Raw genomic sequence first — 25,350 nt, 5'->3', positions numbered from 1 at the left:
TCGTCAACGATAGACTTGCGGCACGATGAAGGTAAGGTATCTGACTTGTTCAGACTTGTGCAAGGCTTGCGCATCCCCGCGACTTGCCTGCAAGCCCAGCTGTACCTGGAATCATGCCGCGATTGCGCAGCGATCTGTTCGCTGCAAAGAGAAGCGACTCACCTACCCGGCTTCACTTTCACGCTGTTGGGAACCGATCGATCGATCTCGGCCCTTCGCCTGTCCCTCTCAACCCCAACTTGATCTGCCCCACAGAGGGTACAGCACCCCTGCAAGAGTTCGGGTGCAGTGAGAAAGACGCGAAGACCCCGCACCCCGCAAAGTTCCGATTGTTCCACCAATAATGTAACAGATACGGAGCAGGCCCCGTAAGTTTCGCACGCCTAGGTCCGCTGGATTCTTCTCCGGCGCGCATGTGAGATGCACGTTTCAGCGCTGAAAAAATAACCCGTCCGTCATTGCACCGAACGCACGCATCCCTTACGTTCAGTAGTGCATGCAGCCAGCCATCACACGAAACTAGGCAGCGGACGCTTATGCCGGGAGTTAAAAGTTCAATACACCCCAAATGTTGAAGCAGATCCTCTTACGGAGGGGCCCCCCTCGCCAAATCGCCTTTGGTGTAGCAACGACTCCCAGTTGGACAGCCGTAATCGGGAACAAAAGCAAAGGGGCCCTCCAGATCTGTCGGTGGCTGACCAAAGAGGAGATTCACTGGAGCAGCTAGGGGCACGCCTTTTATGACGTAGCGACACCGAGACCGACTGAGGTGCATGTACCACCGTCAACAACACCACCACCACAGCCCCTCTTCCGTCTCTGGTTCGCCTCGCATAATCGCCAATACCATTATCATCCACGTGCTACTCCTACTACTACTGTTAGCACTCCTGCCGGTCCTTCGCTCGCATCGTTCTCGTCCACAGCCGCCGTTTTGTTCCAACGCCGCATGTTCCAGTCAAGCTGTCGACAGTTACACCACCCCCGCACCCCCCCGCTACCTTTACCCGCCATGGGCGAACTTGGGGAGCCTGACTGGGTGGCTCAGATCGATGCTGCCAAACTCCAGCTTCCTACCGACAACAGTCTGGCGGGCATGATGGTTGCAACAGAGCTATCGGCAAACGGCCTGGCTGTTATGTCGAACGACGCAGTCGATACCCCTAACCACCACGAGGACCATTCTTCGCTTCCGCAGGGAATACACGAGACAGAGGAGGAAAAGAAGCGGCACTGGTTCGTGGGTAGCGTCGACCAGGGCACCACCTCGACGCGTTTCCTAATCTTCAACGGGGAGGGTGATCCAGTCGCAAGCCACCAGGTAGAACTTGGGAGCCTCTATCCAAAGTCAGGGTAAGTCATTCCCATACCTCTACGCTGCCCCATTGTTTCCTATGCGCCGTACTTCCAACTCTACCCTTTATGACAACCACCTGACGGATGCCTGTCGCAAAGCTGGCATGAGCAAGAGCCGCTTGACCTGCTTAGCTCGGTTGAGCAATGCATCAACGGAGCAGTGCAGAAGTTTGAGGCGCTGGGGCATTCCAAGGCCGACATCCGGTCCATCGGCATCACGAACCAGCGCGAGACAACAGTAGTCTGGGACAGCAATACCGGAGAGCCGCTCTACAACGCCATCGCCTGGCCGGACACACGCACCAAGAATCTGGTGCGAGAACTCAGGTCGCGCGAGTTGGCCGACACTCTCACAGAGCTGTGTGGGCTTCCTCTATCAACGTATCCCAGCAGCGTCAAGTTGCTCTGGCTCCTGCAGAATGTTGATGTCGTCAAGCAGGCCTATGAAGAGGGCCGTCTCGCTTTCGGGACCGTGGATTCATGGTTAATCTACAGACTCAACGGCGGCGCACAGGCGGAGAAACCCATCCATGTCACAGACAGCACGAATGCGAGCAGGACCATGTTTATGAACCTACGCACACTAAAGTACGACGACAAACTTCTGGGCTTCTTTGGGATCGATAAGCACAAGATCCAACTACCCAAGATCGTGCCGTCGTCCGATCCCAAGTGCTTCGGTAAGCTGACAACGGGCGCGCTCGCCGGTGTGTCCATTGCCGGGTGTCTAGGCGATCAATCTAGCGCACTAGTCGGACAGTGTGGATTCAACGCCGGTCGAGCCAAAAATACATATGGAACAGGGTGCTTTCTCCTCTACAACGTAGGCTCCGAGCCCGTCATATCTAAATACGGCCTGCTAGCTACGGTCGCCTACGATTTCGGCGCACTAAGGAAACCCGTTTACGCCCTGGAGGGGAGCATAGCAGTAGCTGGGTCCGGTGTCAACTTTTTGATGAACAACCTGGGATTTATGGAACAGTCAAGCCAAATTACAGACCTCGCCCTGGAGGTCGAAGACAATGGCGGCGTGGTTTTCGTAACAGCCTTCAGCGGACTCTTTGCCCCGTACTGGATTGACGACGCCAAGGGGACGCTGTGTAAGTTGAATAGACCTCGCCTGCATCGGTAAGTTTCCTCAGTTTAAATTACTGACTTGGGTAATGTAATAGTCGGTATTACACACCACACAACCAAGGGACACATTGCGCGCGCAACACTCGAGGCGACGTGCTACCAGACTAAGGCAATCCTCGACGCCATGGAGAAGGACTCGAACCACAAGCTTGAGTCGCTCGCCGTCGACGGCGGCATGTCTAACTCGGACCTGTGTATGCAAACCCAGGCTGACATCAGTGGTATTCTCGTGGACCGGCCGGCCATGCGCGAGACGACAGCCCTCGGCGCAGCCATAGCTGCTGGCCTTGCCACGGGCGTGTGGTCCGACTTTGAAGACCTCAGGGAGATTGGCCAAACTGGCAGGAAAGTGTTCACTCCGCAGATGGAACCCGCCGTAGCCGCCAAGTTGTTCAAGAACTGGGAACGCGCCGTCGAGATGAGTCGTGGATGGATGAAGGATCATCCCGAGTGATCATCTGTAACCAGAGAGTGCGTGTAGCGTGGTGTGAAAGGTTTTGATGGCGTTGTTGCATAGCTGTCGGGCGTTTTGATACCGAGCGTTCTTTTTCCTCTTTATCTCCTTTTCATCCCTCTCAAATACCTTACGTACGTACTTACCTACCTATGTCCCTTACTTACTCCTTTTGGCGAGGATACCACAGGCGTTGTTCCCGTTTCTTCCTTTGTACTTTTTACTTACTTTTCCATGTGTATGATAACATTCTTATTTATATATAACATTTAATACTTCATTGATTCTGCTATAACAGTGGATCTTCTCGTTCGTGTGTAGTTCATTTAGCGTTCTCCAAACTGAAAGTAAGGTACCCGAGAAACATCTTGTAGGTAGAGTAGGTAAGATACAATTATCTCTCCTAAAAATATTTCGATATACGTGTGCTGTTAATGTCTCTCTATAACTCCTGCTCAACTGGATGTACAATGAGGCGAAGGAAAAGTATCTCTAAAGCCTTAGTCAATCTGTCTATTATGAATTTTCTGCAGCAGTGCACATTGATTGATATGAAGGTCCCGAACTATTGCTATGCGACGTAAATATTTCTGGGAACTATCCAAAGCTGATGACCGGACTAGTTTACATGCCAATAAAAGAAATATATTTTACTCAATAATTCGAAGCAAGATGCGGGGATGGATATCTCCTCAGTGGCATTTCCATGTTCTCGGCATGACATCAGTCGTTGGTTTCACGAGCAGCAACGAATTCCGAGAATGTCACTTGCGTGCGTACGTGATCTTCCTCCGCCAAGACAGCTGCTTGTAATGCCGATATAACGTATACCATGGTAGCTAAGTAGGGGATTTTCGTTAGCACCGGGAATTAGGCAGACTTGAAAGTTGGGAACTTGTGAAATCGGCTGCGCAGCATTCCGTAACAAGAAATTAAGTAATCCTCGCAGACCACTGGCAGACTTTGGACGGCAGCAAGCCACCGAGTCGAGAGTGCCGTACGTCTGACGGATTTCGGTGGCGGTAAGGCGTCTCATACAGTCAGATTCACTATTATAGAGTCTTTTCAAAAGGGGTAGTTATTATAAATAAAATGAACTTAATTACTTGCTAGGGGAGTGAAGTTCCCCGAGAGGGAACTGTTTTATAGTGTGGTCCGTAGCTTAACTCGTCTAACAATACTACTATCCGGGGCGCCTCGAGGATCGCAACCCGCTCGTACCAACAACCGAGATCGAATTTCTCGATCACGCTCCGGCAACCGCTCCAGATCAGATAGTGTCGTGTCTTCAAGGTGCGATCTTTCCGTGCTGCTCCTCGTAGTCGTGCAGTGCTTTCGTCTCGAGAAAGGTCTTCAGTGGTTCCCACGTCGGTTTCCACATGACGAGTACCTGGTTGCTTCTTCCTTGCTTCCTAGCTCCCAGGGTCTTCTCGACTGCCCATTCGGTTCCTACTTCCGTCAAGGTTAGGGGCTGGACGTCGTCGTCTGTTTGGGAAGGAGCTGGTTCGCCGGGCATAGAAGCAACTCCTCGCTTCGTCGACTTGCGGCCCCCGGGCGAGAAGTCGGATACTGTGGCATGACCAGTCGCAGAGAGACAAAAGGTCAAGAATACAAGAAAGAGACGCCGGAGGGAGGGATTCTTATTTATCTTTGAGCGGAAGGACATGGAGTCGTGGGGTCAGAGGTGGGGGAGGGCGCCTTTCCCATATCGTGCAGCACCGTGTTCTCGAATACAAATTAAAAGAGGCTTCTACACCCTGTACTCAGTATAGTATGTACGAGGACAAATTATATAATACGTAGTGGGTGAGTTTTTAAAAGTGGTATAATAGTAATAGTAACACATATCAAAGAGTGAAGTGAGCCAGATGGAGGGTATTTTTCTCCCTGGTCGTATTCTGGTTTTTTCCAGTAGCACCAGCACTACCAGCAGCAGCAGCATCAAAAAAGGGGTATTACATGATAATGGCTGGCACGTCAACATTGGTCTTAATGGTCTTGTGCGGCAGAATGCTGCCGCCGTTGACGTAAATCTCGTCTCCGATGGTGACATCGTCACCCAGAACCGACACGTTCTCCAGACGCGCCCACTTGCCTACAGTGCTGTTCCAGCCAACTATGCTGCTCTTGATCCACGCGTGGTCCTTGACCTTAGAGCCAGACAACAGCACGCAGCGCTGCAGGCGGACGCCGTCGCCTACGACGACGTCGGGGCCAATCGTCACATTGGGTCCTATTCTGCAGTTCTTCCCGATCTTGGCAGATGGGTCGATCAGCACGTTTCCGCCGTGTACGAATGGCTGCGAGGAGGGTGTGAGCTCCTTGGAGCCCTTCTTGGTGAGGGAGGACAGGTATAAGCAGGTGCCCGTTAGGAAGTCCTTGGGCTGGCCAACGTCCATCCAAAAGCCGTCCAGGTCAAACGAGTGCAACTGGCCGTCCCTAACCATGGCGGGGAAGGTCTCCTGCTCGATGGAGGTAGGTCGTAGCTCGATGCGGTCGAGCACCGATGTGTTGAGGAGGTAGATGCCGGCATTGATGCGGTTGCCGACGAACTGGACAGGCTTTTCTACAAAGCGGTCGATGCGGGACGGGTGGTTGGGCTTGTGGACAATGACGCCGTACTTGGACGGCTCCTCTACCTTGGTCACGACGATGGTACCTTCGTCGCCATGCGCCTTGTGGAAGGCCAAGAGGTCCTCGAATGGGTATTCGCAAGTGACATCCGAGTTGAGGACGAAGAAGGGGGTGTCGTCTTTTCGCAAGGTTTCCTCGGCCAGCTTTAACGGTCCAGCAGTGCCCAGGGGCTCGGTCTCGATGGAAAGGGAAATGTTGATTCCGAATTGCTTTTCGTACTATCGTGATTGGCAGTGTTAGTTTAACCGTCCGTCTGCGCCAGACTTCCGAAAATGCAAGAGGGCTACCAACCTCGGCCAAGTACCTTTCCATAATCTCAGGGCGGTAGTTGACGGCAAGGACGATGTCGGTGACGCCAGCGGCTGCAAGCGCCTCGATCTGGTGCAGGATCATGCGCTTGTTGCCGAACTCGACCAGGGGCTTCGGGAGCGTCAGCGTCTGCCACAAACATTGTTAGCGAATAGCCTCGAGGCGCACAAAAGCGACACTGTAGGTGCGCGGGTTGCGCTTTCCGACCGGTGGGACGCTGCAAGGACGGTGGCAATGAATGAATGGGTGGGCATACAAGAGGACGCAGGCGGGTGCCAAAGCCGCCGACGAGAATAAGAGCTGCAGGCGACAAAGCTGGTTAGCCATTTTGCAATGCAGGAAGAGTAGCAACAGCTTCTGCTGTAAAGAGAGGCAGTAGCAGCAACGTCCCGAAAAAAAAAGCCGAGTCTCTCTTACCCTTCATGATTGCGTTTCGGGGACAAAGTCAATAAGCAACGAGCGAGCGAATTGAACAGGAACAAGCAAAAAGATGGTTGAACGAGTGTAAGAAGGGAGAAGGAAGAAACAAGGGGCGAGGGGGAAGGGCTTCTTCTTCAAGGGTTTCCCGTAAATGCCCTCACGTCGTCAGGAAAGCAGTCACGACCAAGGCTAGAGACCGAGGAAGTTGAATACGATCACGGGGTAGAAAAGGGCTCGAAGAAAGGTGGCGAAGCGGTTTTCCGGACAAGGGAGCGCAATACGGATGGTAGGTAGCTGCAGCAGCTAACGTTTACAGCAGTAGAGAGGGGGAAAGAGGACACGACACTTTGAAGCTTTTTTTTTTCTGGGGTGCCTCTTGCGTTTTCGTTTCCCGTCCGCCGCCCCTTTACTCGTTCAATTACTACAGGCCCCCCCTCACCGCCCCTGACCTGAGCGCACTGGCAGCTAAGTGTATCAACCAGTAAATGTAAGACAGCTTGCGCAACCACGAGCCCAGATTCAGAAGGCTCTTTGGCTGGTTGCTGCCCGGACTTGGAAAGAGGGCCGGCGCCATTTTGCGTGAAAGGGGATGGGGCAGCATCAACCCAAATGCCAGGCGCTCAGCCAATCAAGCAGTTGGCTCAATCTCCCTGCGAAATTTGCGGGAAGGGGGGAGGGGTGCACGCGGATCGGGCGGTGGGGGGAGGGGTGCAGCAGTGGAGGGCTGGCGCCATCGTCGAGTCGATCAGGGAGGGCTGGCTGGCTACCTTGCTCTGTGTGCCCCTGGCCCTGACCGTCGGCCCGTACTTCGGGACACAAGACGAGGCGAATCTATAGGTTGACGCACAGTAAATTCATCGTTCGAGTCTCTAAGTAGGTACCTAGTCATATCCCCCGTTTCCCCTGCGCTCCAGCTGGACGGGCAGATGAGATGGATGGCTGCTGCTCCCTCCTTCCCTCCCATCTCCCCACTACCGGGCTTAGCTAGACTGACCGTCTTTGGCGACCGCTGTCGGTTCTACAAAGTCTAATCATCCTTTTGTCGGCCGTCGTAAAGGTATTCGAACGGTTGCCTTGGGCAGCAGTTGAGAGTTCAATTGGATTGCTTAAGTCACGGGTTCCCATGGCCTGGATTTATTGGCTCTGCACACCGAAACAGAGGAAGGCGGTGCATTCCCCTTCCACAGCAATGCAGCAATGAGAACACGCAGATTCCAGTGCCTCTCAGCCGACACCGTGCCGTTCATCAAGTGGTGCGTAAGTAAGTGAGTGAGTGGTATGACGTCAACTTGAATGCCCTCGGTCACGACCGACTCAGGCACCAAAGATGGACGTGCCCTCAGGACTCGGTACTCCGTATTTACAGTAAACAACCTCGCCCCGAGCCACAATGAGCCACCCCAGCTAGTTCGTCCGTTTCAGACTCTTTAAAGTGCTGATTGCCCACCGGCACTGGCCGAGTACCCTTGCCTGCCTGCCTGGCGATCACGCAGCTGGTTTCAAGCCGCCCCATTCATTCAACCCGGTGAGAGGAACGACAAAGACAATATCTGCAACTCCAAATTGGAACGCTGTGCACAAATATATCCAACGACACACATGGCCACAAGACCCACCACACAGCCGAATATAATCTAGGTATCCGTTTGTTGGGCATATTTGACCCAAGTTCAAAATAGAAAACCCTTCTTACCCTGGGTTATTCCATTTTAGCTGGGTCTTTGGAACGTGTTGGTGTAAACGCTGGCAAGCGAGGGACTATTCCCATGTGGGTGCTCGATATGGTAGGCTCCATTGCAATTTATCTAGTTAAGGTGCCCATCTACGAATAAATGGTCGCCAATAAGTAAGCAAAAGAAAATAAGGGGGTGAAGTGTATTTTCTTTCATCATCATCATAGGTCTCAATCTCCTGAGAGACATGAGAGTTTCGTCATAAAAAGGTACGTTGTTCGTTCATGTCATAAGTCCGTCTTTGACCATCCTTCCTCCCGCCCGCCCTTCTCTTCCCCCGGAATCTTTTCTCTTTTCCATCCCAACTCAAGCGCTCATGAAATTCGCCCTTGCCTCTTGCCAATGTTAAAAATCAAGGACGAACAAAAGAGGAGGACAGAATACCTCTCGAATATTCTCCAAGAGGTATGTCAAAAATCCATTTTAACTCAGCCTCACCCCCTGTTTTCTGTCACAAAAAAGCGGCCAAGATTGCTTGCCAACACACACCACTTGATTCCACGAGAATATGGCGCTGTCTAAACGGGCATTCCCATGATATCGATACCAAACTTCCGGCCGTTTTCTGCGTCTGGCAAAGGGCGAATAGACGTGTGAGTGTAGCTCAAACCAGCCCTTCCGGGCTAAGTCCACCCGTGGGTTGGGCAACCCTCGGAAATGATGAACCAAAGAGATCAACGTGGGGCAAAAAAAGAGAATAACTGTCCAATATATGCGTTTGTGGTGTCTGGTCCACCAGAGTTGCCTCTTGAGAATATTGCGTGCTCTGCGGAGCCGGTCCATGTTGACTTCGAATCTTCTCCCAGGCTGGTCCTGTGATACCCAGCCGGCAGAGATGGAACAAGGAGCAAGGCCATCCAATGTGCTTCGAAATAGGACGAAGAAATCCAAAGAAACAAAATGCAGCAAGATGCAACGGGAAAAGGCTCCTGGAATATGGTTGAAGAAATCCAATTAAAAGGAGGAAGGCAGAATAAAAAAAACCAAAAGTCGTCGGTCAAAGTCGTTAGAAAGGCAATATGGTCTAGGTCGTTACGTTCGTTCATTCATATCGTGGGAAATGCAAATGTTTTGGTGTACGTGCGCTTGGCATCATCTCTCGTTCGTTTCTCGCTCGCTCGCTCCCGTGTCTCCTTGATCATGGAAATTGCGGGTTGGATGCCACCAACGGGGTATAAGTGCCGAATCTCTCTCGCTCGCTCCATGTCTCTCCGTTGTTGCTGTGAAGCCTTTTCCAGTTTTATATCAGAATGTACGGTCCCGGAGTTTCCAGCTGCTGCCTTGGGCTTCTTCGGGTTTCCTCGGTTTCCACCGATTTGGGATTGGTCCTGGTAGTAGTGGGAATCCAAGAAGATCGGGGACCCAGCGGATCCAATCATGATGCCCTTCCACAAAAAGAGGTGCAGTTCTTTTTCGCATTCATTCTAGCGAAGCAGTAGAGCTGCTGCTTGAGTGATGTCCAGATCGGCGGCCGTGTGAGTGATTGGAAGAGGAAGTGTGGCGGCTCCCCTTTCTGGGCCTACGGGTGGTGTCGTCGGCTGGGAGTCCCTGCACGATCCCGTTGCGGGCCAACATGCCTCCATTGACGGAAAAGTTCCGGCAAACCATAAAGGCACGCATGGCTGCGTTCTCCTGGGCTAGGTTGTCTGACTCGTATGCCAAATCGGTCTGGTACTCACGGCCATTGACCAGAACCAGGCAGGTGAAGCCGTGAGAGTCACGGTGGCACTCGTACATGGGGTCCTGCCACCCACGACGCCGACAAAGACCTACGGGGAAGCCTCGGTTAGCTATGTGATGCTGGAAACAACCCAATTCGTTGTCAATTGGGGCTGGCACCCCCCTCCATCCCGCCGCATCCCCCTTCTTTCTGCATGGGATCGAGGCAGGGCGAACCGGGATGACGTGAAGAAATCTGCATGACAGCCCAACATGACGCCGCCTCAGCCCTACAAAATGTTGTGGGATGGGTAGGGTGCTTCGGATCAACAGGTGACGGGGGGCTTGGGATGTGGTGGTCGGGATTTAAACTGAAGCAGGAACAGGCGGGAGCAGCTGTATGTCGTGGAGATGTCGTGCAGGGGTGAACCACCCACGAGGCGGACGGATGACATGCCTGGTAAACGACACCCCACCACAACAGAACAACGTGGGATCGGGGCATCGTGATGGCAGGGAGGAAGGTCGGCCCATCACCACCAGAAAGACTCAATTGACGACTTACTTTCCAAGTACTGGATGTAGAATCCCTTCATTTTGTCAATTGACCCCCCAATGGGTCAAGATGTGACGGACACACACGGCAAAGCTAAAAAGTGGGAACGTATAATGCCGTCGAAGTCCAAAGTACAGCTGGAAGCAGTAACAGACAATAGAAGAGAGATAGAGAGAAAGAAAGCAGGCAGGCCGCGGGACGGGATCCGGACTCCGTTTGATGCGATGCAGTCGAGCCCAACCTAGGGGCAATGTGGTATAGAAGGCACACAGAAAAAGTAGGGCAGTGCCGGTGATGGAAGCTTGTCCTACAGACAAGAGGGTGTTGTGGGTTTGTGGGTGGTGAAGTCAAGGCTGATATGCTACGTATTCAAGGCTCGGACGCAGGAAATTCTGAGCCAGCAACGGCGAGACATGTGTCTTTATTGCGGTGCCAGGAGACTTAATGCGGGGCAGGGGATGGCAAATTGTCCAGATACAGACGCGAGAAGGGAAATGACAGAAAAGCTAAACGGACAGGAGGGAAGGGTTCGTAAGATGCATGCCGACTGTCGAGATGCGGCTCAAAGTGTGACCCATCTTGATGTGCTGGCGCGTGTCGTTGCCATTCATAAACCCGCTGAGACCCGGCCAACTCCACCCTTACACATGGGGGATGCATTCATCTTGGGGAGGGGATGATCTCTTTTGATAAGTCGGGGCCAGTTTGGATCGGAACCAATATGGAGTACGGATCTCGAGTGGCAAGGGTCCTGGCAACGAGACACGGCACCGCTAGCTGGTACTTTGTTTTTGTTATTTACCTTCTGCCTTGTCCGGCCTCTCAACTTGCTATCTTTTCTCTCTCCGCTCCTCTCCCCCTCCGCTAGCTGCGTGTTTTTGTCCGAGACTGGGCTGCGGGCGTGCCTACCTGCAGGCTTTTTCCTTGGGGTAAAAGCGCCTGTCTATGCAGACCCAGGCATAGTGAGGTGGCAAAATGGAACCGCCGAAGGCCAATCTCTTGCTCCGCAGGCGGGCTCGCGCGAGGTGGACTCTCACTCGAGGACTCGGCAGGCTTGGTCTGCTGCCGGGCACCCAGTCGAGACCCGTGCTCTGGGTGAGCCCGGAGACAAGACCGCAGTGGGAGAGGGACGTGCCTGGTTCGCAAACTATGCGAAGCAAAGCAGAAAGGGGGCAGAAAGCGGAGACTGTTGTCTCCGAGATTCATCTGGCGGCGGCCACTAATGCAGCTGCAGCGATGCGAGTATGTGTATGTGAATGTATTGCCTAGTAGTGCAACTGTGCTCTCGACGACGACACGCCCCGAGCGGTACAAGTCAACAGACATGCATATCCACCTGTCATGCTGCCGCCGCGGCCTGCCACGGCTTGTAGCCCAGCAGCAGGACTTGCCGTCCCAGTACATACAGTATAATGAACATACAGTATAATGAACATACAAGCGTACAGTACAATGCATGGACCGGACGGGGACGCGGGACGTGGACGAGGGACGAGAAACCAACAAGGACGGCGAGGGACGAGAAACCGGGGGTCGGGGTCGAGGGTCGTCCAGTGGCTGGCTACATACTGGTGCCCGCCTAGTGGACCAGGTAGGCAGGTCTGGAGAAACGAAACGATACAGTAGCCGAGCGACGGGCGGAGAGAAAGAGAAAGAAACTCCAAGCCAAGCTGCATGCGCGATGCTGGCGGATTATCGACGTCGTATTGTGGGCCATGCCGCCGGGTCCATATCCACGGGCGATTCGCCGGGCACTCGCGTCTCCGTCTCCCATGCCATTGTCGCTCTTCTAGGCGGGTAGAATCAACGAATGTCGTAAACCAAAACGGGGCAATTGGGTTTTCCGGGACGACAAGTAGCCCACCCTAGTTCGGGAAAGCAACCGGCGCTTGTCGGGGGAAAGTGGGGAGGGAAGATTCAGATTAGAGAAGCTTCAGTGCGTGCTGTGCTGCTAAAGCAATCAAGGTGACCCAAATTGACAGGAAGGGCTGGGCTGGAGAGCAACAGCCCATTCAGGCAATCTGAAGGAAGGACCGACCGACCGACAGACAGACAGACAGATATGGAGGGATGGCGGCCGTGGCCCTCTCTCCCATCGCCAGACCGTCGGCGGACCCCAAAAAAGCGCCTAGGTTGAACGACTGGCTTGAGGCCATACCACGAAGTCGGTGAACAGAATGAGGTGCATGAACAGTGGCTGGGGCCGGCAAACCCTTGCATGCCCTGCTTGTGGCCCTAAACCGCGAACGGCGTTTTCTGAATGGAGGATGGGGTCGCGAGGCAACTAGGCACAAGCAGACCTCGACTCTCGTCATGCAATGATGAGTTGGCACTGCTGCTGGATATTAAAACAAGAACCCAGCTATGGGTCGGGCTAGAGGGGGAGCGCATCGAGACCAGAGACAACTCCGACTCGATGCACGCTAACGTTACTGACGAATGTGTGTCGAGGTATCCGTAAGTATGTAAGGTATGTACCTCGTAGTAGCAGCCCTTTGCATCGCTCAAGCATCTCCTCGACCGTAACGACCAACCGACGACCAAACTTAGATCCAGATCTTCATTGAGCATTTTTGCCCCCTCGCCCGCCCAAGCGAGCGGGGAGGGCGAAGAAGCGGGGTGGAGGGCGAGGGGAGGAGAGAGGAGACGGAGAGGCTGGAGTTCCCGTGTCGTGTTGCAGGACTGGCGAGGAGAAGACCCATCCGCAATGCTGGGCAACATCGCCGAGTGGAGGTGACTTGTCCACATTGGACGCCGCGTAGCGGTGCGTAGCGGAATCCCCAACGGCCTTGGTTGAGTCTACTTTATGTACTTTCCCGACGACAAACCTTACCTTAGCTAGAGATACAGAAGACCTGTCTAATGTGGAGCCCTTCTGTCTGGACTTTCCTCGGCTTAAGACACTTGCTCGTTGGACTCCACGGCCAGTTTTCGGTGGAATTACCAACCATCCATGTTGGACAAGAAAAACGGAAAATAAAACAAAAAAACACTATGATCGAATTGAAGACAAACATCCTGCTTCGGGCGCAAGAAATCCTGCAACCCTTACGGCGAGTTGACGAGGATGGCGTCGCCATAAGTGGAGGGAGAAGGTCCCGGAAACCTAAAGTGTGATACATTTAAGGTACTGTAGGTAGGTACTTGAAGGAGTGAGCACTAAGAATAATTCTGGAAAGATACAAGCCTGCCCTCAGAGAGGCCATTGGCAAGAGCCACGCGCCGACGATGAATGCACGGGCAAAGGTCAAAGGCCACCACCAAAACAAATTGTGGCTGGCCCCGTTTCATTCGCAGGCTTGGGTCATTCACATCATCAACATGACACCATCAAACGCTTCTGATTGATGCGCTTCATATGACGGATGATGTGAGCCTCGGGGCGCGAGCGGGCTAACCGGAGAGAACAGAAAAACTCTCTCGGCCAAGGGAGACAAGCAGCAGAGCTTGAGCAGCTTGAGAGGCTTTCGACCGTGCCTCCGCCCAGAGAGTTGCCCGTAACGTACATCGAAATGTTTTTTTCTTGTGAGACTCTTTCACACAGAAATGAGGAGGGACGGTTTTACCGACCCCGCAATGAGCAAAGAACCAAAAAAAGTTGAAAGGGCAAAGAAAGTCAAAACGCAGTGAGGGGCAAATATCAACCCCTCATTGCTGCTCCATTGCATTGCATGGTAGCGTAGCGTAGCGTCCCACTTGAACGTCATCCTTCCGAATCTCTGTAAGCCACCGCTATTATCTTCCACCCAGTGCCCGTTAAAAGAAGGCTGTACCGTAACGTACCATACCAAACTAGAGGGTGAGGGGCCGAGGCGAACAAGGTTAGACAATCGTGGGTATCTCGCCCCTCTCCTTCACCTCCATGTCTGTAGCAAGAGCGAGACAGAGAAAGCGGCATGGACCGAACTGAAACCAACCTAAGGTACCTACCTAAGCATCAATACACAAACATTTGTCCCTCGGGTTGCTTCTTATGAAGGCCCCTGTTACGTGATTGCTCGTCTGCTTTTTACCCGAGTTCTCAAATGTTCTTTGGAACGACTAAGGGGGGAGGCATCGATAAAAGGAAAACTACGAAACCAAGGCTTTTGATAGTAAGAAGCTCGCTATTTTTGTCTCGTTGAGACACTTTTCGTCATGTCCCTGGTTTCCCTCTCCACTCCGTCCCTGTAAGAAATTGTCTGATATTACTCTTGTACGTCTACGCGAACTTGTTTAGGGCCATGGCCCGTTGTTACGACCAGGTTGATCATCACGGAGTAATTGAAGGAGAAATGACTTAGAACTATGGACTTGCACTACAGTTTGACAGGTAAAAGACCGTTAGACGGTTATTCGGTCATGAATGCCTATCAGGGAATTGGTTAACCGAAATACTAGAAACACCCTTATCGTATGCGTGTACATGTACAAACTCTTCCTTCTCTCGAGGCCACGAACAAGAACATCCTCTGACCCTTGGCTCCGTGTCTATGTACTGCATCTGTGACTCCGCGGAAGGGAAGCGGAGCTAATTCTGGACGATGAAGACAGTCGATCCTCTTCGCCTCCATTAACCGACAAGTCCCGTAACAGATCATGAAGAGGGAAAAAAGCAAGTCAACCAGAGTCGTGGAAGGTGGCAAAAGGCCCATGCACCTGCCTTCCGCAGAGCAAGGATAGAAAAGCACGCAGGTCGGACCCTGCCTCTTAGTTCGGCATTGACATGGGTGGGTTTCTAGTCCCTGACAAACGCTTTTTTCTTTTTCTTTTTCTTGTCGTTGACAGCCTCGGACTCGTGAATATACCGTTCGACATCTTACCTTGGGCTATTTTGCACCTTATCATCCACCAGAGACACTTTGCTTGCTGGATTTCTTAGTTTATACACCCTACCGATGACATACGGAACTATACGCCATACACATGGACTGCCAATAACCCAACCGGAACCCAGGAAACCACGAAATGAAGATAAAACCCAATAGGCAGGCACTTAACGTACGACACATGCGCAACATATGTAGCGAGAGTTGAGAAGGGTTTAGCTTCCCGCTGAACCTGCCCTCCATCCCGAGCCCGTGAGCCCACATAAACGCCAACGGGCCAACCCCCATGTCTGAAGTGAAAAAGGGGGAAAAGGCATGATGAGTTGTCAAAGGCGCACGGAGGGAGACCGTGAAGGTGAGAAAGGAAACCACAAAAGTGGCCCCTCCCCCCGCCCCCAATCTTATTCAGGCTTGGGCATGCATAGCAGTGAGCAGCAAACTGGGACGGCTCAGGTGTGAGGATGAAGGTGGGCTGCCAATCAGTCCTCCGCTGGGTCCCTTCATGACCAGGGGTGGGTGGGGAAAGAGAAACGTGAAGAATCCCGAGACCCAACACGTGATGGAATTGACGACAATAGAACATACATGGTGTGCCTGGATGCTTTTGACACTTTTTTTTTCGCTTGTTTTGTTTTCCTCCCACCAGGACGTGTGGCGTATGTATAGTCTAGTATAATGCGGCACCCAGGGCGCATATACCACATACAAATAGCAGCGGCAGGATGATATCACTAGAAGCCTTCCTTCGCTAGGAAGTAATTCCTGATGGCCTGCTGGTTGCGGTGGGGGATGGCGTAGACTGGGTGAATTGGTCGAACCCGGTCCCTCTGGTCAAAGATCTGCACGCCCTCGAAATACGGCAATACGACCCATAGCGGATCTGCTACTGCTGCTGCTGCTACTGATCTTGTCGTTGAAGTCGCGGGTTCAGTCCCAGCAGACGCGGGCTCTTCTTCTTGTTCCTCGGGCGGCACTAGTTCCCATTGATGCTGGGCTGAACTGAGACCCGAGAGGACATAGCACGAGTGATAGGCATCGGGCGACCTAAGTTTCCGGAACCCGGGATTAGACGTGAGACATACAGATGGGTAAGAGACGGAACGTATTTCCGTAAGAGAGAATGTAGAGGGCAACAGGGCAGGAGGAAGAGAGAGAAGAAGAGAAGGTGGGAATGGCACGGTACGCCAACTCAGACAACGACTCACTTTCCTGGCTTATCCCGCAACCCACCCTTTCTGGTCAGGTCTTGGCAACAGCAAAGAATATACCGAATCAAGCCTTCCCGGCTGAATAGGCTTTCCGGTGCAGGTGGAAGGCTGCCAGCAGCAAGATCAGCACCACCGGTAGTAGCGCCGCTGAGACACGCTTCAATTAGTGGGAAGCACCCGCCAACCCAGTGGCTGTAGCAGCCGTCGACGAGCTTGTTGGTGCGGCCGGAGAAGCCCCCCTCGGGCGCATATTGTCGCGACGACAGCCACGCAATGAGTCGTGGAACGTCGAGGTATCTGCCATGCATCCCGGGCATGTATTAGTATGTGATGCTTCTTGTCACTTCCTTAGTGGGTAGGAGAAATGCAATCATGTAGCCGCTGTTACTTACCTTGGGATGACCTGGCTAGGGTGACCAAGCAGGGAAAGGCAACCCAGGGCGCAAAACGCATACGCCCCGTGGGCTTCGGCGTCTGGCTGACCAGAGATGCCGCCCTCGAATGTTTGGCCTAGCGAGTGAGCATTAATCTTTTGGGGTTCTGGGTATAGACCCGGTCTCATTTGACTTACATCGTCGGACATAGTCTCCTAGCCCGGTGAGGAGGTTCTTGTCGCCCTCCTCCGTCCAGGCTGGGGACTCCGGCGCCAAGTCCAGGGGAAGGTTGAGTAACTTGATTATGACTGCCGCACAATACGCGCCCCTATTTTTATTTTTATTTTTCAGTGTGTCAGAGAGAAGCAATTCGCCATTTTGTCGTCTGGGCAGCGTTCGGTTCCGACATACCTGATGTCTTCCTCACCACCGAGGCAGACCTGAAACCCTCCGTCGGGCTGCTTGAGGCGACAGAGCCATCTCCAGATTGCCTTCCTGTCAATGACCTCGAAGGCTTCCTCTCCACCCACTAAGGCAAGAGCCAGGACCACTGCATAGGAAGTGGCCATGTGGGAAAGCTGTCTGCAGCCTCCGCCGAAACCTCCAGTGTCGTTCTGCATAGAGCGCGCTGTCTCGGCGACCGCGTTCCGGTAGCGGGACACATCCTCGCCGAGGATTGTAAGACCTGAGATGGCCCAGTACAGAAACCAGGGCCTGCTTGCATCCACGGCGACGAAGCGGCCTGGCAGTCCGCCCAGGGCTAGGTGAAGAAACCTGATGTGTTTGTCCCTGCTCAGTCGTGGGACTCCGTGCTCATTGTACTCCAGGATATCATCTTCACCGGCCACGAAATGCCGACACTCGTTGGCAATCTGGTCCTGGGCGACAGAGCTGTCGGTGACGAGGGCATCCCTGACGGGAGGGTACCCGGTAAAAATGTCTGGAATCATGAAGGAAGGATAGATGTGGGAGACGACAATTTCTTCTTCGTCTTCCTCTTCTCCTCCCTTTGCTTGGTCAACGATATTTTTGTTGCGGGTTGACGGCGAAGGGGTATTGGACGGCCGCGCCATCCTGTTGCCGGTTCGGCTGAAGACAACTCGAGTTCGATGCCGCAACGCCTTTGTCCGCAGCGGCATGGAAAGAGGCCAAAAGCAGAAGAAAGAGCCCAAGAACAATATTAAAAATACCCCTCTCTTAGTATTGTTTAGGTGTCGCAAAAATCAGTCAACAGTTGGGCGACATGATGAAAAGACTGATGTTTGCAGCGTTGCTGTCGAAAAGCGGCCGCCATTGAAGCCCAAATTTACGGGTCAAGAAAGCAACCTGGAAGGTTGCCTGCCAGGTGGTGGTCGGGCTTGCGGCCAACTGCCAAGCGAGAAAAGTTTACAGGAAACGTCATAGTTTTTAGCGACCAACTGGGAGTAAAGGTGTGCAATTCCATGGAATTAACTGGCCCCAAGAAACTCATCTGTCTACCTTACCTACGTATGTGGTTTTTTCTTTTGCTACTCTCAACTGTAACAGCCGTGGTTACTCCGTACAGAGAGGGTGATATCACCCTGGATGGCGAGCACTGACAATCCTGGAACCCAAAAAATCCAAGACCGACAGCCGGCTGGCAGCTTCGGCCTCGCAGTGAGCAACCCCACCTCCCCGCTCCTCAACTGACCCTGCCGAGCCGATCGAAGTTGCTCCGATAAGATTTCCGAGTTCAAGTCCGAGAGGAGGCCATATAAAGAGTACCTTAGGTATCAAGCATTTTGTCACGTATGTCTTCAACTGTTTTTCAAGCCTCGGTCAAACGGATGCGGAGATGATCGATCGTCGATTTAGATCCATACTACCAGACTCGCGCACATCTTACACTGCGTCTGTCATGCAGTTACGGCTGATCGAGCACACCAATTCTGTCCTTCCGCACTTTGTACCTACCTGCTTCCTGGTAGCACTACTGTGTACTGTGTACGTAGTCCTCCCGGGAACTGGTGCATCGCAGGCACAGTTTTCGCACATCCTGACTCGTCACTGGTTGCTGTGGTCGATGGGGGAGATCTCGCCTCCACCCTATACTAGAGCAAAGACGGACCGCGATTGGTGCCGCCGACTCTGTTTCTCGTTGTCTGCGATCTCTGCCGGTGTCAACTCGGAAGATCGAGTGCCAGCAAGGCCACCGGCCGCCTCGGCGCAGCTTTAAATCGCAGAATCCCGAGTTAGTGAGGTCAAGTTGCTCAAAGAGAACAATAATTATCAAAGCACAGCGGCTCTCATGGGGCGTGCATTATCGACTTTGACTACTTCTCAGAGTCTAGAATATGATATATCAACTCTCCCGAAGTCGTGGGAAGCGGCAGTCTCAAAGCCGATCGCTCACTCGTTCAAGAAGTGACAATTACCTTCAGGACAGAGAACAACGCCGGCTTTAAATCCACTCGCCAAATTGACCAACCTAGCCTCTGGAAATATCGTTGCCTTGGCTAGTCCACATATTTGTACGGTATGGCGAGACAGCAGTTGCGGCGCTTGTTGCATGTCCGCCGTCTGCAAGCAAGCAAGCCGGCGAAACTCCGGGACGGAACGCACTCGCTAGCGGTCTGTTTTGTGGAAGACGAGGCCGGCTTCAGAATATTCACTCGTCTACCCAGAACACGGCCAAACAATACCCTAACAACCGATAACTTCCCTTGAAGGCTTGGGAGGTTCTAATCCAAGGCGTGCACGTCGGGTCTTTCCATTGTGTTTTGAGATCTGCAAGTCCTTCTAAAGAAACCTTTTTGGCATCGCGTCAACAACCCCTCGCAAGCGCCCTCCCGACAACCCTTGGCTCGGATGTCGACCCCGCATATGAACCCGCTTTGCTGCTGACATGCCTCGTAGGGGCGCTTCCCCGGTTGCGAATTGCGCAGGAGGTAGGGGTAATCTGCTAATTTTCTCGAAGAAAGCTTCATCGTGTCTTCAAGGCTAACACCATAGCTAGCAGCCATCGCAACTTCAAGAAGACCTGCCTCCAATTGTGGCCAAACACCAACCACTTCAACGGCGTCCTAATTCAGGGTCCTAGTGGAGGAAGAAAGCTGATGGGCCCGCAATCGGGATCTGATAAGCTGTGGGGAAATGGGCAGGGATCAGCTAGCATGGTAGCAGTGGCACAGAAGCCCGTGTCACGGGAGGCTCCTTCTCACACATATTCCTAATCGCCCACCCAAACTTGTCGAATGCAACCACTGGAACCGAAAACTGCCGTGCGTTTGGAGACTCCCATTTCCCACTGTGGGAGTACTTGCTTTCTTTTTGTGGCCGGCCGCTCGGCATTGCGCATCTTCCCGGAGGGTTGTTGTGCAGACTATCGGAACCATCCCATCATCAACCCACCATCCTCGTTTCTAACTGGGCAGCTCGTTTCCCCACACGTTGAAAGTCGCCGCCCTCAGCCGGTCGGGGTGCGCCCTGTTTTGAGCAGCGAGGAATTATTGAAAACTTGGCTCCAACTCTGGGGGGGCCGTTGGAACAGCCACAGTATTAATCAATGGGATGGATGACTGATAAGGGCAGAAACCCATTATTGAGAAGATGTGCCTCCGTGCTACCCGAAGGATTCCTTCCAAGAAGACGCAAGGTGGGCGCAATGTACTTTTAATTCTGTCATACTCGTACAGAGTACGGATGGACTACTATTAGTGAAGGCCCGCTATTTGAAGATGGGGGGACCCTCAGGTTCTTGGTTCCCGTCGTTATTCCACGAGCTTCCTATCAATTCAGCCGCTGAGGATGTGTCAAACTGATTAATGATTCGGCAGAAGCCGAGCGCCCAGTACGCAGGGACGGCATGGAAACACAGTTCCCTTTAGTTTAGCTTCTTGTGGTCAATGGATGTCAATGTAATGCAACTCGAAAGAGTGTTGTGCAGCACGCCACTCCGACTTCATAATCCACCTGCATCTCTCGATGGCAACATTGGCAATCCTGTCACTGTCAACTGCGGAGAATGCACTCCTGCAAGGCTAAGGGGTGGGCTTTTGAATTTCTCACTCTAACTGGAGCGGCCATCAACTGTCGGCTTGTGATGATCTTTGCGTAAATGTTTGTTTAGCAATTCCGTTGTTGCTATCAAGATTATTCGGTAGCTTCCACGTTTGACACGGAGTTTCGGATGCGGGACGTGCGGGTACGGGTGGTGCGGATGCGGGACAAAACACAACCAGGCCAGACCAGACTAAATAAAACGGCAAAGTTTGTTCTTAATCTACTATAACCGATCGAACACACAACCCCGAGAGACTATAAAAGAGGCGCCGCGCCGCGCCCCAGTCTCAATCTCCGAGTTCGTTGGTGCATTCACTGGGGAGTGTCTGGCACAGTTCAATGTTGATGAGTGAGGGCTCCATAACCTAGCTGGGCAAAGCAACCCTCATCTAACTCGCACAACAATTTTGACAGTGGTATTTCGTAGGTAGGTACTTATGGATCGCTTCTCCTGTCATTGAAGAAGCTATTGGCCGCCTGTGCCTCTTCGCGCCTGCCTGATGCAGAAGACAGCGTGGAGAGGGGCTGGGGGAGGCGGAGAGGGGACGAGAGGCCCTGCTACAGTGCGGCGGGGCTGGCTTGGGACGGTCCTGGGCTGCCCTTGTGGCCTCTCATCTGCTGTAGTGATTGGACACACCCGCCATGCAACTATCCACTGTCGCATGCCCGAGTGGGCCTGAGCCCAATCAGCGGCAAGCTGTCGGACCAGGATTGTAAAGCGCTCTCACCGCCTCTTCAGCGGTGGACGGGAGCGAGTTGCGTGAGGTGCGGCACTGGACTTAGGGGGCTCTCCACCTCGCCTCGTCCAGCGATCTCTCTCGACGAGCAAGCGTTTTCTCACGCTTTCCCACGTTGGATGCGAGTTCTTTGCACCCTTTCCCCAGACTCGCTACCTCATCCCACGACCAAACGAGTGCGAGCCTCCAAACCTCGGCGAGTGCCTCTTCCTCCGCAACGCTTGTCATGACCCTCTCTTGACCGACTCGACGTCGAGAAAGAGCGGTGTCGCCCCTCGGCCAGCTACAATACTACCGAATCCCTCCAATCCCTTCTCGCACGCGTCGTTTCTCTTCTTCTCTCTTGCCTGGTCTGTCTTGTGAAGATGACCTACGACTTCAACGCCGCCGGGGGAGAAGCCGCATTGTTGGAGCAGCTTGGATTCGATCATCGGGACCGCTATTCGTATCCTGCCGTCTCAACGGCTGCCCCATCGCGAAACCCCGCTTCGACCGCCCTCGTCACAATGTCGCAAGCCAACCGCCAGAGTTTGAGTTTGAGTCCGGGGACATCATGGTTGCCTCTCGACATGTCGGGGAGAGTGGGTGCGCCTGTATCGATGCACTCGCCCAATTCCGGCAGCGCGACTTCCTCGTCTCCCGACGACCAAAGCGCCCAGTCCCCTGGCCATCACAGTGCTATGCCAAGTCCCTTGCAACACCAGCACTCTCCGTTCCAGACGGCCGCCCACCCGAACACTTCCTCTCTAATTGCGGATTGGTCTCTGTCCCTGCAGGCTCAACAGCAGGCCACCCCGGACCTCGCGCAGTTCATCCAGGACTCGGCTACTTTGATAAATTACAACCCATTTACCTCGGGTTTCCAGCCTGCTCCGCTTGAGTACCTTCCAGCAACGACCCAGGCCGCCCTTGAGACCAGCCTTCACATGGAACCCACCTTCGGCACAATTTCTCCCGTCGACGACACGGCTCAGGCAATGCACTGGGGAGCCGGCATGGCAAACTGGCAGGATTTCGAGCCTGCAATGCTCTTCCAGCCTGACGGACTTCCCCGAATCGGAAGTCTAGGAAGCCACTCGCCAACTGGTACATATCTAGAGGTTCTGTCCTTGAATTCGGGGAGCGACAATGGCTGGGCATCGGTGGATGTGTTTCAAAACTACGACGCCTACCAACAAAACCAAGCCTCGCAAAACGCTGCCATCTTTAACCCGAGCCAGACATTGCACTTGAGGAGAAGTAATTCCGATTCCTCTCAATCCGACGGCAACTCGCAGGAGTTTGGAAGTTACGACGAGGTCAATTTCCCTTATTCCCCCTACTCGCCCGGCTCCGACACCCAGGTGGACCCTGCGGCCAATCACCGCAACTGTTTCCCGGGAGAGCATCATCACCCAAGCACCGAGCTCATCAGTCCCTCAGCTGCTGTCGCTCCTATGCCTATCAAGGCTGCTTCCACGTCTAGCAGGCCTGTTGTCGCCAGCGGCTCCGGATCTGCTTCTCCTCCGGTCCGAAGAAATTCCGGCCAGCGGAAGAGCCCCATTGCCAAGGCCACCAAGCCCGTCATCCGGAGAACATCCACTGGCAAGAAGGATGGAACTGGGGAAAAGAAAGTGGGAAGACGCCGTGGCCCACTTCTCCCGGAGCAACGCAAGCAGGCCAGTGAGATTAGAAAGCTCAGAGCTTGTCTTCGCTGCAAGTTCCTCAAGAAGACATGCGACAAAGGCGAGCCTTGTGCGGGCTGCCAGCCTTCTCACGCCCGCTTGTGGCAAGTTCCCTGCACCCGGATCGACATCAAAGATATCGGCTATTTCATGAAGGACTGGAAAGCCGACTACGAGCGGCATCTCGGCCGCGGCATGTCTGTCTTCAATGTGAAGGGGTTTGCACAAAAGGAAACACTGATGTGGATCACTCACGGCTATGGCTTCTGTCTTCCTGTTATGGTTCGCGAGGTGTATGTTGCGGATGACAGCTGTTTCCAGCTGGACTGGGTCGAGTCAACGCTGCAAGACCAGGAGCCCATTGATTTCGAAATTCGCACCGAGCGCTTAGATGTTGGACATGAAGGTGTTTCACCAGAGGCGCTCTCGGAATATCTCGACAAGCACATCGACGAGGGATTTGAGAGATTCATCGACGATCACTTCGAAGGAACCCCCTTCATCACTGAAATCTTCAAGACAGCATATCGTTTCTACGTCAAAGAGCAGCTCCCTGTTATCCGGAAGGCCCTTAAGCTCGTTGTGGCCTACAATCTCACTCTCCACATCACTATGGTAGAGCAGCCGCCTACCGAGGAGCCAATGGAGGGCCAGATTGACGACGAAGATTCCAAGTACTTTGGCAAAGTTGTTGCTCCGGTCATGATCAATTTCCAGATCAAGTGCGCCATGGCCGACATGTGGCGCGAACTTCAGAAAGATATTCTTGAGGAACTTTCAGCTCTTTATTCCAGCGTTTACAGCGGAGAGCGGCTGAAAAATTGGCCCACTATCTACATGCTCGCTTCCATCCTTTTGGCGGTGTGGGAGGAGATCCAGTTTGACTGCCACTACCGCGTTCCCGACCCGGTTGCCGTCAACAAGTTCTGCACCGACATGGAGACAACACCTGTTGGAGTCATTGTCGGCCTCTTCCATGCAATTTCGCAGAAACTCCCGTCATTCACCGAGTGGGATACCCGGAGACACGGTCAGCTGCTCAACAACAACCCAGCTGTTTGTGAGGCAATGACAGAAGTGAGACAACATGTCATCAAGCATGGTCAGTGGTGTTGCGTCTTAATCCTTTCTTTTCTTTTCTTGGAACTTGCAACTGACATAGAATCGCAGAGGCCTACCTGAGAACGCGTCAAGATACAAAGTTCGATCGATATGATTTTGACTCGTTATCCAACAAACTGCTGTCAAAGCTGGTCATTCGAGCCAACTAGGACCGCCTCTTGTCGCAACATGATGTCTCATTACAGTACCCGTTTTGGACGGAAACATTCCATTCTGCTCGCGAGAGCCTCTTTTGTTTCTTTTGTCTATTTTTTGTTGTTGGGATTCCTTCTTCTTTCAGTTCAGCGACGGCGTTTTTGCGACTTAACTCTTATGATGACTGCTTCGCTTTACTTTTTTTTTTCGGGCTGGCAGCTGCCACACGTTTCGATTTAAACCGACGTCTATTATCACGGACCATTTTATGACACTTTTGATGATTTACCCAACGATCTGTACGACTGAATCAGAACATCAGTCCCGATGGCAAGGACACGGGCGCATGGGAACGACGGAATGCTCTTACGATACGCACACGAAAGAGAACAGAGCATATAGAAATATGCATGGGATTGGCGTTTGTTTGAGAGGCTTACGAAGTCTTCAAGACACATGTTGCTAGGGCGGGACGGCTTTGTGTGATGGCCAACAAGCGAGATGGGGGTAAGAATTCTAGTGAAGAAAATAGAAAAGCCAAATAAATACTCAGCTCGATACAAGCTGCAGAAAAGCGAGGTTGGGATTTTAATCTTAAGATCCTTTAATTTTCAAGTAATTTCATGAGATTTAAAGCACTGAACAGGTAGTTGTGGCATGTTTATGGGTATATGTTGTGTAAGGAGTTGTTGTATCAAAGAGAGAAATGGACAGAAGTTGGTGTGCTTTGCCGAGGCAGCTTGAGATAGGTGGCTCACTCCCAGCATCGAAAGCGACCACATCCCTCGCAAGAACCACAGTATCTGGGTAAGCTTCTATGAATCAGCACTCCTTGATCTTTCCACCGAACGGAATCTCGATTCCTCGAAGCCTATTTCACAGTCCTAACGTGTCCCCAGCGAGATTCAAAACCCACGAAAGAACATGTCGACGCCTTTTACGTTTAGTCCATGTTTTAACCTTCAAATTCTGAAATTTCCTCCAGCGACGGGGTCCTTCTATCGTTTCCATGAACCTATTC

The 25,350-nt window shown here is 52.8% G+C and overlaps 7 protein-coding genes across 7 annotated transcripts; 2 read left to right on the top strand and 5 right to left on the bottom strand.

The window, feature by feature from the left end:
- Window positions 1–1,138: 1,138 nt before the first annotated feature.
- B0T26DRAFT_653715 (glycerol kinase-like protein) lies at window positions 1,139–2,947 on the top strand (the record flags this gene model as incomplete). The annotated part of the gene is made up of 3 exons (XM_060438482.1): window positions 1,139–1,353; window positions 1,456–2,456; window positions 2,529–2,947. The coding sequence occupies 3 exons, from the start codon at window positions 1,139–1,141 to the stop codon at window positions 2,945–2,947; spliced, it is 1,635 nt and encodes a 544-aa protein (XP_060293007.1).
- Window positions 2,948–4,757: 1,810 nt separating this feature from the next.
- On the bottom strand, window positions 4,758–6,352 carry B0T26DRAFT_418695 (nucleotide-diphospho-sugar transferase). The gene is made up of 2 exons (XM_060434898.1): window positions 5,873–6,352; window positions 4,758–5,799 (listed from the first exon to the last, which is right to left on the bottom strand). Exons 1-2 carry the CDS (start codon window positions 5,972–5,974, stop codon window positions 4,903–4,905), a joined length of 999 nt encoding a protein of 332 aa, XP_060293006.1. The 5' UTR covers window positions 5,975–6,352; the 3' UTR covers window positions 4,758–4,902.
- A 3,110-nt stretch (window positions 6,353–9,462) lies between these two features.
- Window positions 9,463–10,298, bottom strand: B0T26DRAFT_743062 (uncharacterized protein; the record flags this gene model as incomplete). Its single annotated transcript, XM_060444206.1, has 2 exons — window positions 9,463–9,812; window positions 10,268–10,298. 2 exons carry the CDS (start codon window positions 10,296–10,298, stop codon window positions 9,463–9,465), a joined length of 381 nt encoding a protein of 126 aa, XP_060293005.1.
- A 264-nt stretch (window positions 10,299–10,562) lies between these two features.
- Window positions 10,563–11,993, bottom strand: B0T26DRAFT_418545 (uncharacterized protein). Its single transcript, XM_060434897.1, has 2 exons — window positions 11,168–11,993; window positions 10,563–11,041 (listed from the first exon to the last, which is right to left on the bottom strand). The coding sequence occupies exons 1-2, from the start codon at window positions 11,714–11,716 to the stop codon at window positions 10,919–10,921; spliced, it is 672 nt and encodes a 223-aa protein (XP_060293004.1). The 5' UTR covers window positions 11,717–11,993; the 3' UTR covers window positions 10,563–10,918.
- A 1,997-nt stretch (window positions 11,994–13,990) lies between these two features.
- On the bottom strand, window positions 13,991–14,977 carry B0T26DRAFT_722597 (uncharacterized protein). Its single transcript, XM_060442598.1, has one exon. It carries the CDS (start codon window positions 14,890–14,892, stop codon window positions 14,647–14,649), a length of 246 nt encoding a protein of 81 aa, XP_060293003.1. The 5' UTR covers window positions 14,893–14,977; the 3' UTR covers window positions 13,991–14,646.
- An 820-nt stretch (window positions 14,978–15,797) lies between these two features.
- On the bottom strand, window positions 15,798–17,721 carry B0T26DRAFT_652869 (terpenoid cyclases/protein prenyltransferase alpha-alpha toroid; the record flags this gene model as incomplete). The annotated part of the gene is made up of 5 exons (XM_060438407.1): window positions 15,798–16,110; window positions 16,272–16,571; window positions 16,667–16,784; window positions 16,846–16,976; window positions 17,060–17,721. 5 exons carry the CDS (start codon window positions 17,719–17,721, stop codon window positions 15,798–15,800), a joined length of 1,524 nt encoding a protein of 507 aa, XP_060293002.1.
- Window positions 17,722–21,773: 4,052 nt separating this feature from the next.
- B0T26DRAFT_653278 (uncharacterized protein) lies at window positions 21,774–24,343 on the top strand (the record flags this gene model as incomplete). Its single annotated transcript, XM_060438444.1, has 2 exons — window positions 21,774–24,174; window positions 24,243–24,343. The coding sequence occupies 2 exons, from the start codon at window positions 21,774–21,776 to the stop codon at window positions 24,341–24,343; spliced, it is 2,502 nt and encodes an 833-aa protein (XP_060293001.1).
- Window positions 24,344–25,350: the final 1,007 nt, after the last annotated feature.

The sequence above is a fragment of the Lasiosphaeria miniovina genome, assembly GCF_030549165.1.
Source record: "Lasiosphaeria miniovina strain SMH2392-1A chromosome Unknown B0T26scaffold_6, whole genome shotgun sequence".
In the NCBI taxonomy this organism is placed as follows: domain Eukaryota; kingdom Fungi; phylum Ascomycota; class Sordariomycetes; order Sordariales; family Lasiosphaeriaceae; genus Lasiosphaeria; species Lasiosphaeria miniovina.
Note: the sequence above shows the minus strand (reverse complement) of the source record. Positions and strands in the feature narration are given on the sequence as shown.